The 17,937-nt window shown below is 49.0% G+C and overlaps 1 protein-coding gene across 1 annotated transcript; it reads right to left on the bottom strand.

Moving 5' to 3' along the window:
- Nucleotides 1-3,349: 3,349 nt before the first annotated feature.
- On the bottom strand, nucleotides 3,350-7,981 carry LOC143363832 (uncharacterized). The gene is made up of 5 exons (XM_076804362.1): nucleotides 7,181-7,981; nucleotides 6,024-6,605; nucleotides 5,235-5,483; nucleotides 4,771-5,177; nucleotides 3,350-3,422 (listed from the first exon to the last, which is right to left on the bottom strand). The coding sequence occupies exons 1-5, from the start codon at nucleotides 7,979-7,981 to the stop codon at nucleotides 3,350-3,352; spliced, it is 2,112 nt and encodes a 703-aa protein (XP_076660477.1).
- Nucleotides 7,982-17,937: the final 9,956 nt, after the last annotated feature.

The following is a 17,937-nucleotide window of genomic DNA, read 5'->3' as shown; positions in this document are numbered from 1 at the left end:
GGATCCCCGATTTCGCATTGGGTTCTTCCGTATCCTAGCAGCTCCCTGATTTCGCATCAGGTGCGTCCGCGCTCTTATACAACCTCCTTTCGTATCGGGTTCGCCGCGTGTTCCCTAGTGACTCCCCGATTTCGCATCGGGTGCGTGCACGAAGTTTCATCCTCCTAGTAGCTCCTCGATTTCGCATCGGGTGCGTCTGCGTTTGACACCAACCTCCCAGAGGTTCCCTGATTTCGCATCAGGTGCGTCCTCGACGTCAACTATCCTAGCGGCTCCTCGATTTCGTATCGGGTCCGTCCGCGTACCTAACTAACAATTGAAACTATATTCCTGGGGTAAAAATCCCCTCGCCGGCCTCTCGCGTCGCTCATAGCCCTGGCTCGCAACATAATAAATAGATTAAAAACATAAAGCATCATTTGGACTATCTTTAATGAGATTGTAATTTTTATCGTAACATTACGTATCGGTGAAACTTGTTCTATTACACTCGAATTTGACCTCATATTCATTTTCAAGAAAATCCCATCCATTCGCTGGTCACAATTTTATGAGAATATATTGAAAAATCTAAAAGTTTAAACTTTCATTCGTACGCGATTCTCCATCCGCTTACATTGTATGTCGTCTGTCGCATATGAATAAATGCAACAGTAAAAATAAAAAAATCGTTCTGGTCTCTCCCCCCCCTCTCACTCTCTCTCTCCCCCCTGAAACCACCCTTCACCTTTTGTTTTAGATATACGGGCGTTTCCAAAATGTAACGTTACCGATACTCTAAGGTAAATGTAAAAAGCGGGGTACCGACGAAACGATTACATAAATCTACGCATAGGTGAGAACTCCGAAATCGAATGTCATTTGTGCGTGTCAATAGACGAACTGAACGATCAGCTGGGCGCGTCGATGCACCGCATCCGCTCCCCCCGCCCCGCCCGCGAGGCCCGAGCTGCTCGATCCACCCGTGGAGCTCGCGGGGAGCGGTGGGACGATGCGGGGCCGACGGCGCGCCGGGCTGATCGACAGATCGGAGTCATATTTATTACTAGTTAAAATATGTACAGAGTTAAAACTTGAAGTGATATTTACAATAAAGATTTATAATAAGGTAAAATCTCGAACACCTTTCCCGCAGCGACGTCGTAACAGTAGGGCAAGAGAACGGGTTGCCGCTCGTTCGTTCCCGATCAACGTAACAAATATCCTAATCCCACAGGCATCCTGTGCCCCTTAGCTCTTTTATCTGGGGTTATATTGGGAGGGCTAGTTTCTGACACCCTAAAGCGTCTACCTGTCGAAAGACCCAGCAGCTAGACCGCCGAAGGGTGTAACATTGTGCAAGGTCAGGTATATCGGTAAGACAATCCCGATGGAATGTCATAATTTTTTTGTTTTCCATTATTTTTTCATGAAACCTCTCTCAACACATTTGTGGAATGTTTCTGATAAAATTGACACCAAACATGATATAATTTGGATCATATTTACTAGGCAATCGTACATTCGTGCGAAGCGGCGATGTTTCAGACTTTAGAGAATAACTGTGTTTTGCACCGAGGTTACAGGAAAGTTCTTTCGTCTTCGGCGAGACAGTGTCGTGGGAGGGCTAATTTATGACAACCTCCAGTGTCAATGTCACGGCACGGAGTTATAGAAATCAAATTTTTACTAAAAATATTTACAATGCGTTCACTTGTATCTAGAGATAAAAACTAGAAAAGAATCAATTATTTAAATATAGTTTGTCAAACTATTTGTTACATTTCGCAAACAATAATTTTTACGGATTTTCGAGGGATTCAGCATGTTAGGTTGATCTTCTTGTCTAGTGCGAACCATTACTGAAAATTCACATCCCTGTATTATAGAGAAATGGGTTGCGGAATTCCAGACCCTTCCAACCCTCGTAGGCACACGTACACGCCGACCAGGCGGTGTGTGAGTTTGCCGCCATGTCAGTTCCCATAGCCCCCCTGACAAACGACATGCTGCCGAATATTGCTAACCATTTCCCAATGATGCAAAAGTAGGACTGCTGAGGAACTTTCCCGCCTAGATTGAACTTTTATCTAGCTCTTTTCACTATGGAAAAGTCCCGTCTCTGCATTATTGGGAAATTTTTCGAGGCATCCCGTACCCTTGCGATCGGCGTAGGCACACGTACACGCCGACCAGGCGGTGTGTGAGTGTGCCGCGGCACAGCTATTCGAACGAAGCTACGACAGCGCCATCCCCGTTGTCGTACGTTCGTACATTTTCTCTTCCTCTGTTTTACCAATACAGTGTGTTGCTCGATACTGAATTTTGGAAAACGTTCCTAGCTCCCCTACTGGACAGAAATGTTACTATTTAGCTTCCTCTAGCGGCCGTTCGTTCTTTCATAGCGTGACGATCATTATTGTGTTGGGGCACTCGGAGCATGTCGGGGTCAGGTTCGGTTCCCTCCCCTTAATATTACGGGGTGTTCGAGGCGTTGTAAAATTTTTAACTGCTGATATTTTGCCAGGATCAGGTTTAATTCCTGTTTCTGTTATTATGTTGCCCAGGTAGTGGACTTCTTTGCATAAAAGTTTGCATTTTTCCAGTTGGAGCCGGAGATTCGCGGATCTTAATCTGTCTGCTAATTTATTGAATTTAACGGAGTGTTCATATACACGAACATTTCAGTGCCTTGCAATCCGGTTAATACTGTATCGATAAGTTTCTGGAACATAGCGGTAGCGTTTTTAAGACCGAAGATTCTTCTCCTCTTTATTCAAATGGATCGTGTCGACTAATTTAATAATTTCAAATTTTTTATTTGGAATAGAGTTGACGGTATAATAGGGTTTAGAGGGGTTTTCCTTCCTTTCTTGGAGGTTTCCAATAATCTCGATCTCTTCGAGTTTTAAATGGGGAATTTCTACGTCAAACTCTAATTCCGACGAGTTAAATATTTTTATAAGCGCATGTCCATACGTATTTTTGACCACGCAGTCTGCAGCAAAAATATTTGGTCTGATATGAAGCCGAGGGAGATATCCTGTTTCTATCTCAGGATTTTTGACGAGTACCGGAATCGTCGTGATGCTTCGCGAGGGTACTGTGATTTTATGAGGATCCAAAAACGGAATTTGTTGAGAATCAAGAGAAAGGCAGCGATTCTTATAAGATATCGTGGCATGAGATTTCCTAAAAAATTCTGATCCTAGGATTGCAGAATATGTGTTGCGGCAAAATCATCGCTTCGGTAATCGAAACCACCCGGTACACTCGCAAACGTTCTCCACAGGGCAACGCGCACTGTTTATGTTTCACACTTAGTCTCTTGATCTACATATACATTTTAATCACTCTCTCTCACAGCTATTCACACATCCTTACTCTCATTGTTGTCTTCGGGCGTGCCCTGTGGAGCCGTTAGTATTACGAGAAGATTCAATCTGTTCACATTGCAAATATCGACTCTCAAATAAAACCTCGCAATTGTTCAATCGAGCACGTGTTCTTTCTCTGATTCCCCGGTTCTTTCCTCAGCATTCCACAGTATTTTTGAGTTCTTTAAAGAAAATATGGAATAGGAAAATTATCGGGGACCACGTGAAAGACGTCTTTTTTTATCGTGGATCTGAATTTTCAGAGATCCTAAAGTTTCGACTATTTGAGAGATAATGCCACTTAATCTTAGAATTTCAATAGATTTCAAGGGAATTGATTTTACGTGATTCGCTTTAATTAAATTTGGTTCCGCTCCGGTATCAATTAGAAATTCAGTAGTTCCGATGGGATGTGCCAGGTCTAATTTAATTACTGTATCAAATTTGCCTTTTATGTGATATGTTTTTTTGCCGTTTGAACTACTAATGCCGGACGCTCTGGGTTTCTCTCTCGTCGGGAGTCCATCGGCGAGAGGTTGTAGCGGTTTCCCGAGACGGGTTGCCTATTCTGGAGGTTCCGGAAACATTGGGAAGCCGTATGCCCGATCCTGTTGCAGTATGTGCAAGTTTTACGGGGTGGTTTGTAGCCGTTTATTTTCAACTATCGGTCTACCGCCCGTACTTTTTTTCGTGATCGTCCCGACGAGTCCGAACTATTCCGCCCGCGCTATCGAGGACCGTCGCAACACACGTACACGCTGCCGATTTCTCGGAAGGCGCACACGTATGCCGACTCGTGAAAGGCTACGATCGCTCAGCCAACCCTGAGGAAAACATCCGTGATCACTTCGCAGTGGGTTTGAAAGTTCTCCGGTGTTGGAGGAGCGATTTTGGCCGCACCAAATCCTTGTCGTCGCTATTCCGCCGGACGACTGGGTCGTCGTAACACCCGCGCGCAGGGCCGAGAGGTCGGGAAATACGCACGGATGACAACACGTACGAAACATTGCCCACACGACCAACCCTGAGGATCGCCCCCGTCGTCACTTTACAGTGGATTCGATTTGATCTGGGAAATCACATTCGCGCCCGGCCGTAGTCGCAGACTCCCGACCAACCTATCCCTCATTCGGCCATTCCTGCTTCATCCTCTTCGTTCCCCGAAGAGGTCCTTCCATACGGCTTCATGAAATCTGCTGACGTAGAAGTGAGACGAGAACAACTTCGTACCTGTCATTCCGCTTCGTTTTCGTTACTTTATAGGGCCCCAAGAATTTCTCCTTTATTTTAAGACCGGGCCCAAACTGTGTCCTTTTAATGGCAACCAAATCGCCCTCTCTGTACATTGTCGCTGCCTTGCTGTTTTTTCTGTGACTCCTTCGATTCTCCTCTTGTATTTTAACACTTCACGTACCTCTCCAGTTTCTCCGACAATTTCGGTATATAAAATTCTTCGATAATTTTCTCATCCATCTTCTTTACTCCGAAATGCCCATTCTCGTGCTCCCTCCTGATGACCTCATTGTACATAGAAGCTGGTAGGACCATAACTCTCTTATCTCCAACTTGTTTCATGACGAGATTATTTTCCATGACGTAGTCTTTATAGGGTTCGCTTTGTAGCACCTGCTTTATCGCTCGGATTCGGTCATCTTCCTCTTGCCTCGCACGCAACGTATTCATTAATCTGTCCTCGATCACGCGAACGGGGTACCGACTTAACGCATCGACGTGACGCAACTGAGATCCCGATCGGTGCTCGACTTCGTAATCGAACTCCTCTAATGTCAACGCCCATCTCGCGACCTTAGGTGCTATATCCTGTTTATACAACGTTTTTTTCAACGCCTCACAATCGGTAACTAATTTAAACTTTACTCCTAACAAATACACCCTAAACTTTTGCACCGCTCTTATAACCGCCAATAATTCGAGTTCGTACGAATGATAATTCTTTTCGGCATCGGAAGTTTTCCTACTCATGTAATGCACTGGATGCAACATTTTTTCTCCTATATCTTTCTGCAGCAGCACCGCGCCATATCCCTCTTTACTCGCGTCTGTATGTAATTCGGTCTCCGCCGTCGGACTGTAAATACGCAACACCGGCTCGCTCGATAACGCACTCTTTAACGTATCGAATGATCTTTGTTGATCCGTTCCAAACCGAAATTTTGCTTCATTCTTTAATAGTTCCGATAGCGGACGGGCCAGTTTAGCATAATCACGAATAAATTTTCTAAAATAACCCGTTAAGCCTAAGAAACTCTGCACCTGTTTTCTATTTCTCGGCGTCGGAAAATGTTGTACCGCTTTCGTCTTCAGAGGTGAGGGATATACGCATCCGCCCTCAAGTTCATGACCTAGGTATTCTACACACGTCTGCATAAACTTAGATTTCGACCAGTTAATTTCTAACCCGTTTCTCGCCGCAATTTTTAACACTTCTACTAACTTCTCGTACGCGTCTTCTCCGGTTTTCCCTGGAATTATTATATCGTCGACGTATATAATAACGCTTTTATTCCGAATTAACTCCTTATAAATTTCGGTTATAAAACGCGTAAAACTAGCTGGGCTATTCGACAGACCAAACGGAGTCTTCGCGAACTCATACTGCCTACTTGGGGTCACAAACGCCGTGTATTTCCGACTATTTTTCTTTACCGGTACATGTAAAAACCCGCTCTTTAAATCTATCAACGAGAACACTCGCGCTTCTGCTAAAGAATCTATACTGTCTTCTATAAGAGGCATGGGAAATCTATCGCGCAGCATTTGTCTGTTTATTTTTCTATAATCTATACACACCCGGTATTCCCCATTCTTTTTCGGCACAATCACCACTGGACTCGAAAATTCGCTGGTGCTGGGGTATATTATGCCCTTCTCCAGCCACTCACCTATCTGTTTGTCTAACACCGCTTTCTCTCTTGGAGCCAGCCGCCTCGGACGATGATAAATCGTCTCCTCACTGCGCAACACGATCTTTGTCTCTACCGACGTATTCGTATCTCTCGCTGGCTGATAATTCGTAACTAACGCGTTTATTCTCTCGCGGTATTTTTGAGACACGTCTAATTCACTCTCTTCCACGTAATTAATTTGCATCAGCTTCCCTACTTCGTTCCTTACGTCGTCCGATACGACATCATTCGTTCTGTCACACTCACACGTCTCTTTCAATCCCGAAACCGCGATATTCACCGGTCTTATGGTAATCTCACCGCCGCGAATGTACACTTCTACCTGCGCTAAAAAATTTCGCCCCACAATGACTTCGGACGTCATCGCTTCCGACGGTACTACTAAAATTTCGGTATTATATTCCGTTCCATCTACACTTAAATTCGCGTCGAACCGACCCACCGGTATTGTTTGCAAATTCCCGAAGCCCGTCAACACACGACGCGTTGCACATAACTTCGCACTTGCAATCTTTTTAAAAACATCTTCTCGAATCAAATTTACGTCACTGCCCGTGTCTATTAACGCGTAGCACATAACGTTATTGATTGTTACGACCGCGAATTTATCGTCCGCACTTCGCACACAATTCACTGACTTCCGCTGCTCTTCTTCACTCCTTTTCGGGCATGCCTTCGAGATATGTCCAAATTCATTGCAGCCGAAACACTTCGGGCCTTTGTCTTTATTCGGGCATTCCTTCACTGCATGTTCCGTCGATCCGCACGCGTAGCAGTGTGACTTTGTTTTGTCCTTCGACGCTGCCTTACTTGTTACCCTTCTTTCGTCTTTCTTCGGCTCTTCTTTCTTCGTCACTCCCTTTTCCGGTCGGTTCTTTCTCTCAACCGGTCATATACCTCCAGATTTTTCTTTAATGCTCGTAAACTTCTAGCACTATACAGAATTGCTTTATTTGACTCGTTGCTATCCGGTATACCGTCAACTATATGCTGTATAAGAGCATCTTCCTCGATGTCTCCTTGCTCCGCTATCTCTTGCATTTCATAAATGTATTGCCGACTGGTCTCACTGGGTAATTTCTTTCGCCGATACAGCTGGGCGTGCACTTCCGCGTTGATTTTCCGAACATGGAATTCACGGATTAGACAACGTTTCAATTTTTCCCACGACGTGATTCCCTTTTCAAACGTCACGAATTTTTTTGCTGATCCTTGCAACATTTTTTTGCCATATATAAAACTCTGTATGCTATCCCAGCCTAATAACTCGCTTGTATCTTCGAAATCCGATATCCACTTTTGAACCTGTCGTTTATCGTCTCCAGTGAAATAGCAAAGACTACCCTCTACGTCTTTGATGGTAAATTTGCTTTCCTTTCGCTTCCGGTTCCTCTTCCTGTTCCTCTGTTCTCCGTCTTCCTCTTCTTCACTGCTTTCCTCGTCATCCTCCGTGGTCTCATCTTCATCTTCGGTTTCTTTTTTCGTATCATCTTGCATGGCTACTAACAATCGCGTACGCAGTTCCCATTTCTTCCCCACCAATGACAAACCGCGGGCTTTCAATTCTTTTTTCAATTGGTCTACCTTCATTTCGTATATCGTTTCCTCATCCAGCTTCTCACTCTGTTTTTCCTTCTTGTCAGCCTCATCTCCGCCTTTCGTATCGTTGTCTGTACTCTTTCCTGGTGTTGGATTCATGGTTCTTCCTCGTATATTGCTCGACCGTTCTTTCACGAGATTTACAACTTAAATAGGCACAACTTATCGGTACGTGGTCAACTTTCCACCGCACCGTACAACCGTAAAACCTGATCGTCTCACTCGCGAACCGAACGACCACCGTACGACGTTACGCCACGTTCTCTAACCCCCGTACAAACTTCGCGATCCGTCTCAATCTCTCGATCCCGGACGAGCCCCCAATTGTAGGATCGATTTTATCGAGGGTGACGGAAATGAAGAGACGGTTAGGTTATGACAACTAACGATTTAATAAAAAAAAGAATACGAAATACAAAAACGACGTGACAACGTGCTGCATTCGACCGTTACAACGTATATTCCAAAAACGATCGCCACGCCACCCCGCGCCGCGCCTCCGCGATCGCTCATTCCCGCATGAAATAAAACGTCACGCCACCTTTCTTCCGCGTTCGTTAATTTGCGCGCGGAACCACCGTGACGCCATCTTTCCCTTGATCTGGGAAATCACATTCGCGCCCGGCCGTAGTCGCAGACTCCCGACCAACCTATCCCTCATTACTATTACCTATTTTTCACACTTCAGTGAAAATTTATGTACTCCTGTATCCCATGCGAACACGCAGGAAACCTAACCTGATGCAAGTGAAACGCTATGAACTTACTTAATTAATCATTCTTTAGTTACTTACCTTATTAGATACGAAAAACATATATTTTCATTTTTAGTTTCACGTCTTTCTCCCCTGTAATTAAAAATCTCACATACATTCAATTAAGGTGTCAAGTTTTTACACCTTCGAACTTCATTAGTTCGCGTGGCCTGTTCCACGCTATAGTATATACATTTGCAACCTGTTTGGTTGTTTCCTTATTCTCATTCTACTGATTATTTCTTATTTTGTCTAATTGTTCAATTTATCTAAAACCGTTAACCTGCTGGCATACATGAGAACATAATCTCGGTGTGCCAGCAGCTTATTAATACCATTATATTGGTTGACTGGGAACCCACCCCCCCCCCTTCGCTAGGGCTTGTTCCAGCAAGCCCTTCCGGAATTCAGGGGCAAAACTCATTCTAAAATGCTTCTATCAGGAGCAAAACTCCATGGCGTACGCCTAGGATTTTATCCTCTCATGCCTATTATCCCCAGGTTTTTGAAACTTTCCTGGGCATTACTCAATCAGTTTCTCAAAATCATCTACCTCCATAGGTAACTCCAATCTTACTACATCAGCCGATAAGGAGGCCAAGGCCTTCGGGAGCGGCTCACAAGGGTGCAGAGACCCCTCTCTCTGCCCCTTTCACTCCATTAAAAAAAAAAAGAAAAAGAAAAAAAACTAGCAAACCTCGGAGTTGGCTCTCGTAGGCACTTCTCCGAGCTCCAGACCACTCGCAGCCGCGTGAAAACGCGCACCCTACGGGTTACGTCCGTGCGTCTGCGTAAGCACGCTGGTTTCGGTGAGACGAGTACTACGGGTTACGTCAGTGTGCGCGCGAAACCAATATCGCGAGCGAGTCTCGAGGTGGCTAGTCGGATGAGAGCAGTGTTCCCGAGCACTGCGTCGTACCGCGCTTCCGGCTCTCTCCCTCCTCGCGATCCGATTCCCGATTCCTGAAATCCTGCGATATCCGCTCACCTTCCCGCGACCGAGCCTCGCGCGCTTAGTCCTTTCCCAGCCGCAGCCGCGTACGGAGCTCGTTCTGTGGGTTACTTCCGCGAGCGAGCGACGACTTCGGTGTCGAGGAGCATGTTCTAGGAGTTATGCCTGTGTGCGAGCGAACCACACCGCGGTCTGGCCGAGGCCGGCGAGCCTGGCGCCCCGCCGGTCCGGCTACGAGGCGAATCGCGACCCCGCGAGCTCAGCACTAACGAAGGAAACACCGATTCTCTATACAACAGCTGAGTCGTGGTGGTTCCTTCTTCCATCTGCAGCCCAGGACATCCCGATTCGCTCCGCCATCGTACGATTGAGAACCGACCGGGCCTGTAGCGTATGCGATCCCGAATCGCTCCGCGATCTCCGCCGTTTCGCGATTTACACACGCCCCGCGTTTCCCGCCGTCCTGTGAACCGACCGCGCCTGTACTGTACGCGATCTACGATCGCTCCGCGTTTCCCGCCGTTTCGCGAGCCGTGACTTGCTCCGTGCCTGTACCATAGTTTAGAGCGATTAGTATTAAGATTAGGTCTAGTATTAATTACTAACGTTGTCCGCATCCGATGGTGCATCGGGATGCTGCACCGCCCTACGCCAAACCGACGTGCAATCCGGAATAATAATAAAGATTTTCTATTTTGCATAACCGTTGTCAAATTATTTCGATCCTGCTGCCCTCTCCAAGGACCCTGGCGTACTCGAGCATCGAGGAGAGGGCAGAACGAACTGACGTTCCCATTACAGAATTCTGGAGCACTCTGCGAGGGGAAGCTAATCGGTATGAGTCTCCAGGGTGTGGGCAGGGGGGTGGCTCGGGCGTTGAATAGTCGTTCGGCTCGTCTTCGTGGCTTCCTAGCTCGTCGATGGCTTCCGTGTTGAAGTAATATCCCTTCTTCAGGACGTTTAATTGGTAGCGTCTCCCTCCTCGTCTGGTCTTCTTCCGACGGGCTAGTGTCACGCACCGAATTCGTTTAAAAGCTGGGGAGAGACTGCGAAAGCAAGCTTGTGGGTTCTCCATCTTCTTCGGTCCTCGCTGGGACTTATGGTACTGGTCGAACATTTTCTCTAGCTAGAAAGGCAGTTCGAGAGGATGTACATCTATTGGAGGCTGCAGGTACTGAGCCTAAGCAATTTTAGAAGCGAGAAAGTACTTAAAGTCCTTCACCATCTAGTCGAGGGAAGAGAAACTAAAAAGTGCACGTAGAGCGAGTGAGACTTGAAGTGGTTGTAAATCTGAGAGAGATGGTGCTAATGCGTGCGAGGGAGTAGTCACTGACTCTAGGTAAGATATGCATCTGAGGGAGAGCGCACTAATCTGGAGATGACTGCGTGATGGTGCGAGATAGGGTTGGAACGAGTGCAAGGATGAAAGCGCTAGCCTCCCCGATGGGGTTTCCGGCCTTAGCACTAAAGGTCCTCGCCCCAGCGTTCAGGAGCGTCATGGACGCGAGCCTGCGCCGGGGAGTTTTCCCCACGATCTGGAAAAATGCGTGCCTGGTTCTCCTCCACAAGGAGGGGAAACCCGCAGAGTCTCCCTCTGCATACCGGCCGGTATGTTTACTCGACGAGGTGGGCAAGCTGTTCGAGAGAATAATTGTTGCCCGCCTCGTGGAGCATCTGTCGCGAAGTGGTCCCAACCTGAGCGACAGCCAGTACGGATTCCGGAGGGAGCGCTCCACTATCGACGCAATGGAGCGTTTGCGCCTCCTTCAGGAACAGGCTGTGGCTCGGGGCAGGGTGTTGATCGCTGTGTGGTTGGACATATCAAACGCGTTCAACGCCCTGCCCTGGACGGAGATAATGGGGCCGCTGGACTATTTCCAGGTGCCCCCTTATCTCTGGGAGGTGGTCGTCGACTATCTCCGCGGCAGAGAGGTGGTGTTTACCGGCCGGTATAACACCGTGCACACGAGGGAGATGCACCGCGGGGTTCCGCAGGGGTCGGTCCTCGGGCCGCTCCTGTGGAACATGGTATTTGATGCGGTGCTGCGGGTTGTCCTCCCCCCGGATACGGGTGTCATCTGTTATGCAAATGACACCCTGGTTTACGCCGAGGGGGAGGACTGGAGGAGATCCAGGCACCTGGGAGAGGCTGCCCTGAACTGGTCGAGCGAAACCGGAGGATGGGGCTGACCGTGGCTGCCGCAAAGACCGAGGCGAAATGGTTGTATGGACCGTCTCGGTCGTGGCGGCCACCCCGTGGTCAGAACCTCTGGATTCGCGTTGTCGATACCTCCGTCGAGATCGGGCCCAGGATGGGGTGCCTGGACCTGGTCATAGACGACCGCTGGCGATTCGAGGGACACTTCGAGCTCCTTGCCCCCCGACTAGAGAGGATGGCATCCGCCCAGGCGCGGTTGCTGCCGAATGTCGGGTCGCCGCAGTTGAAAGTCCGCGCCTCTATATGGAGGTGTTGCGGTCGATTGCCCTATGTTACCCCGCGTGGCACCGCTCGCTCGAAAGAGTGCGACGCCGGCTGGCTCTGCGGGCCATACGGGGTACCGCACCATCTCCGCTGAGGTGGCGGGTCTCCTCGCCGTGGTTCCACCCTTCCATTTAGAGGCGGCGGAGCGGGCGAAGTTATACCACATCGCCCGCTCCTTCCGCCGCACTCCGGGGGTGGATCTCACGTGCGGGGACGAGGAGGAGCTTGAGGCCCGGATTCGCCAGGCCCATATTTGATATAGGGTGCATGAGGCGGGGAAGGTTGACCTTCCGCCTCACGCAGGTGCTCTTCGGCCACGGTTGCTTCGGAGAGTACCTGCACAAGATGGGGAGGGAGCCGACTGCGCAGTGCCATCACAGCGGCGAAGATGTCAACACGGCGCGGCACACCTTGGAGGAGTGCCCAGCCTGGGCCGAGCCGCGCCGTGTCCTTAGAGCTGCAGTGGGCGGGTGGGACCTCTCGCTGGCGGCCGTGGTAGACCACATTTCCGGCAGCGAGAGGTCGTGGATGGCGGTGGCCTCCTTCTGCGAAGTTGTTATGACGTAGAAGTCGTTATGACGGGGTGTCTCCCCGCGCCGCTTTGCGCCCCCACCAAGTGCGGCGGTGTTTTTGGGGTTCGGGGTGGGAGCTGACCCCGGCCCCCTGGGCTTAGCTTAGCCCAGCTTAGCTCTCCCCGTTATTGGTCGGCGCCCCTCGGGATGAATCCCGGTATGGGGGGGGTGCCGGTCCGTCCATCCCCTAGGGGAGTGGGATCCGTGGGGAATGGGGTAGGATGGGTCGGGGCGTGCTGGATCGCGCCTCCGACGACCCTTCCTTCCGGTGGCGGTGTCTTCTTGCCTCTGCCGGGGCAGGTTCCTTCGGGACACCGGCTTCGAGCGGGGCACGAAGACACCGGGAACTGTGGGTGGACCGATCTCCAGGGATGGGAACACCGGGCGAATACCCCCGCCCGTGGTCTTATAGCGGAGGTCTCCTTCCCGGGGTAGGATGTTAGCTGGGAGGTGTCCTGTGGAATACTTGCGTGATCCAGGCACCTCCCCTTTAGCTTAGGTGTACGTGAGGTTTTAGTGGGTAGTCCCCAGGGGAACCCCCCCCCCCCCCCCTCTGGAGTCAGTCCATCATAACCCCGGCTTTCCCCGGTAAGTATGGGGCTGTAGGTAAGTATTAGACTGTATGTAAGTATTAGACTGTAGGTAAGTATTAGACTGTAGGTAAGCGTTTGACTGTAGGTAAGCGCTAGACTGTAGGTAAACACAAGAGCGTGTTGTATAGTATAGTATAGAGTTCGAGAGAGAGGTACGTTAGCTCTGCGGTAGAAAGAGACAGCAATAGGGTCGAAGAAATGTAGGTGGAGGGGCTTGACCGCGTTCAGCGTGAGGCAGGAGCGTCGAAAATATGATTTCCAGCCGTTTCTAGAAATCGTCGCGTTGCCTGCATAATTGTACGGGAACGTGTGACAACATCCTCTTAGTGGTGGGACTTTGAAAAATTTTCCTTTAAGAGCCGACGGAGTAGTACATCTGTCCATTATTTGCTAATAACTCGGTAAGTACGCAGGTTACTCGTTAGGTGTTCAGGATTCAAGCTGTGGAATTCGGTGCCTATTGTCGAACTGGCGACCGCTATTTCATACGGTTTTTGTCGCGTATGTCAACACGCGGCAAGAGCGCGTGTCGCCGTTGCTCGACACCGCGTAGCAACCGTTTCAATTCTCATTGGCCGAATTTCACAGCTTGAATCCTTCAAATTGAGACAAACAAGGATCGTCCGATGTACGAGCTCCAATCACGGTGCTCCACATTCGACGGTCTTTGTTATTTAAGGCACCTGCGTATGCCTTCTCGCTCTCTTAACGTTCTGAACGCTCATCAATCGCAAGGTATCGCTCTAGCACGTTTGCTCGTCTGTCCGCTCTCGTCTCGATAAGTAGAGATTCTCATTTCTCGCGCTCTGAGACTCTCGCGATTTCGCATCATTCGGGAGCAGTATTCTCGCGATCTCCCGCGCCGCGTTACGTGCACTCTGTTTCGCGACAAGATTTCCGGCGTCCGCGTAGAAGATCTCCGTCTCGCGGCGGCACGCTTTTCGTGCCGCTCAAGATTTCCTCTTCGCGATCCGACGGCAGAAGTTTGCACGCGCAAGATCTCCGTACGTTCGCCGGCTCGCGATTCTCGTGCGCGCGTTCTCTCTCGCGCTCTCGAGTGCCTCGCACCTCGTGCGTCGTGACAAAGTAAAATAAAGTGCATTTTCCCGAAGGACAAGGGTTTAATTCTCCCGTCTCTCCTTGCCTCCTCGCGCGCTCATTTCTGAGTGGTCCCGGCCCCCCGGCGACTCCGACCTTCGGTCGACGCCAAACATTAGGTAATCCCTCAGGTGCGTTTAAGTGTTTGCTTAGGCTGTGCGAGATGCCGCACCAGCGTAAGCGTGTATAATAATGACAATATCAGCGTCAACTGTGCTAGAGACACGAACTAATATCTGCTTCAAATTGCCGGGGAATTTCATAAAGCTAGATTGCTTGTTAGAGTGATTTCCAAATTGGGATGCTGCGTCAAGGGTATTTATGCGTGGTACAGTTCATCTTTACTAGCGAGAAACGGAAGGCATCTAGCGGATGCTGCATGGAACTTTCGGAGATTTTCAGGGGGTGGGGTATATAGATGTGGGTCCGTTCATCTTCACTAGCGAGAAAAGAGGTGGCGAAAAAAGCCATCTGTATCTAGAAAGGAAAACTTCGGCTCTAGAGAGAGACCGTCTAAGATCTTAAGTATGAGTGGGATGGTGATGATCCTGTACGCGTGACGGAGAAAGTGTAGGGTCGTGTCCTGGATGCGAGGATGGGTATGGGATTGATTAGATAACATATGATTATCACTCCTTTATTAATACCGCGTACACGTGATCGTGAAGGGCCTGTGAGCCGCGTGTGTGGATGTCTAGCGCCTACTGGTGTGACTTATCCTAACAGAAAGTGCAGAGTCTTATTTGCTCGTGCGAAAAAGTGAGATGGCACCAGGCCCTATACTGGCTGCGGGTGCGAGTGAGAGTGCATCGGTTCTCGTGCTGACCGTGCGATAATAAAGGATGGCGTTACGTCCTACGTTAACTACGAGTGCGAGGGAGAGCACACCGGATCATACTTGGCCGTGCGATGGAAAGAGATATCGCTATACCCTATGTTAGCTGGGAGTGTGAGGGAGAGCGCGCCGATTCTTGTTTGATCGTGCGTTATAAAGTCATTTTTAGGGTTCTTGCCTTAACACCGATCGAAGGAGGTCGATGCGTGCCGCAGATAGATCACTCTACTTCTGGAAGCGGGTCTAGCCAGACGCGTTTGCGAAGTGTCCTGTCGGCGAAACACGGTACGCGATTGAGGGGTCAAACGAACCCGATAGAACTGACAAACCGGCTGTTCTATCCTCGACGTGTAAGCGCCTCCAACCGACGAATCACAGGTGCAAACTGCGCCGTGGTATTGCCGACAGTCAAGACGTAGTTCTGTGATCTGCGGACGCGACCGCGTAGTAGTGGTAAACTTAATTAAAATCATAAATTGTTTCTCGTGATCGTTGCACCGAACGGACACTTCGTAAGATTCAAATTCGTTATTCTCGTTCGAAATGCCCATGACTGCTCCGGTAGGATCTGCACAGTCGCGGTCACTCTGCCGCTATCTGCAAAGAATATCTTCGGAGGCCACGCATCGTGCCGAAGAGCATAATCCTTGGTAGCGTGGCGTGACCGACGGCTTGGTGTGCGTCTCCATGTATATCACTTATACGAGTATTCGGACGAGTGAATGGATGGTCTGACACGTCCACAACCGTGCAGTGCGTAGTACGCGGACGGATTGTTCAAACGAGCTCACGGTTTCCCTTCGGATCGAATCGATACGATCGGAGTCTGCACGATCGCTGCTATTCTGCCGCGGCCATCACAGAGAGTACTCGGAGGCCACCTATCGTGCCGAAGGGTAAACTCCTTGGTTGCGTGGAGTAACAGGGGTCTCGCATGCGTCTCCACCTGGGCCACTTGTACAAGAATTCGGCCAAGTACCTGGATGGTTTGACAGGTTCGACTTCGATCGATCACGAGGTCGAAACGAGTCGTTCAACCGTCACTACGTCGGGCATACGGGTCGAATTAGAGCGATCGGACCTTGCACGATCACTGTCATTCTGCCGCTACCTCCATGGAGATTGCTCGGAGGCCACATATCGTGTCGAAGAATGAACTTCTTGGTTGCGTGGAGTGCCAGGGGTTTTCAGTGTGTGTCTCCAACCGGACCACTCGTACGTATCTACGGCCGAGTGCACGGAAGTTTAGACAGGTCACGAACACGCACATTGCGGGGCACAATTCATATCGAAAATCGTTGGAATCAGACCTTGAAAACCAGGCGTAGAGACAGCGTGCGAACCGCGTGCGCCGTAATACGTAAGACACAGTGTGTCGTGTCTCGTACGCGTTACGAGGAATCGGTACGGATTACTGATCCCCAGAATTCCGCGCGTCATCACAACGGTATTTATTGCCCTGAGCGTCGACAAAGATCACAGGCCGTCCCGTATACAAATAGTTCTTCTGAGAAGAGATTATACAAATCTGTTAGAGATTTATTTCATTACACTTCCATTGTACATAATTCCTCATCTCATTATAACAAGTTTTACAACGTACAATTTTATAACAATGCACGATGTATACGAAACACGAAAAATAAACAACGACATCGATCTATCGGTCGGCCTCGGCGCGCTGCTGATAGATCAGTTCGTCTATTGACACTACAGCCGACAGTTCTTACGTGATTCAAACCCGTCCCGCCTGATCACCAAGAGTTTCGTCGGTCGTTAGCTATCGCATTTATCTTAGACTGGCCGGTAAGATTTCAATACTGAAATCCCCCTGAAGTCTAAAACAAAATCTTTATTCTGAGAATATATTGCCTTTTAGTGACTCGAATTTTGTCTACCACACTATATTTATCTCGCCCAAACCTCACCGCTTTCCAGTGCCTGGAGGCACGAACCCATCTCCTTCGCGAATTGACACGCGTAGGGAATTGGGGGTAGTAACCGGCCCCCGCGAGATTGTAAAAAAAAACTATTCTTGAGGAACCGAGAGAGAGATAAAATTAATTAAAATAGTCGACCATAGAATGTACGGTTACAAGCGCATCAGTGGAAAGGAGAATAACGATAGAGTGAAAGTGCGATGGTGGGAACGGCCGCGTTCACCGTGAGGCAGGAGCGTCAGAACGCCGATTTCTAGCACGATTTGGCGAAATCGGTCACGTTACATGCGATTATGCATGGGAACGTGACATCCTCTTAGCGGTGGGACGTTGAAAATTTTCAAAGTTCGGTGAAGGTGTATGAAAAGTTGGATATTTTGTGTAAAATAACATAGAAATGTTAAAATTTATTATATTTTATAAAAAAAATTTTCATACTTTTTTCGCTCTAAGTTCCAACCAATCCAATAATAATCAATCCATAAGATTCCAAATCTATATATTTTTTTCCTTCATTCAGCAACAAATAATATCTAATCAAGAGGCAAATTTTGAAATTCTTGTTACGAGCCAGGGCTGCGAGCAACGCGAGAGGCCGGCGAGGGGTTGTTACCCCAGGAATATGGTTTCAGTTTGTTAGTTAGGTAAGCGGACGCACCCAATGCGATATCGGGGAGCCGCTAGGATAGTTGACGTCGAGGACGCACCTGATGCGAAATCAGGGAACCTCTGGGAGGTTGGAGTCAAACGCAGACGCACCCGATGCGAAACCGAGGAGCTACTAGGAGGATGAAACTTCGTGAACGCACCCTATGCGGAATCGGGGAG

This window comes from Halictus rubicundus, unplaced genomic scaffold (assembly GCF_050948215.1).
Source record: "Halictus rubicundus isolate RS-2024b unplaced genomic scaffold, iyHalRubi1_principal scaffold0143, whole genome shotgun sequence".
Classification (NCBI taxonomy): domain Eukaryota; kingdom Metazoa; phylum Arthropoda; class Insecta; order Hymenoptera; family Halictidae; genus Halictus; species Halictus rubicundus.
This window is presented reverse-complemented; position numbering and strand designations above follow the sequence as displayed.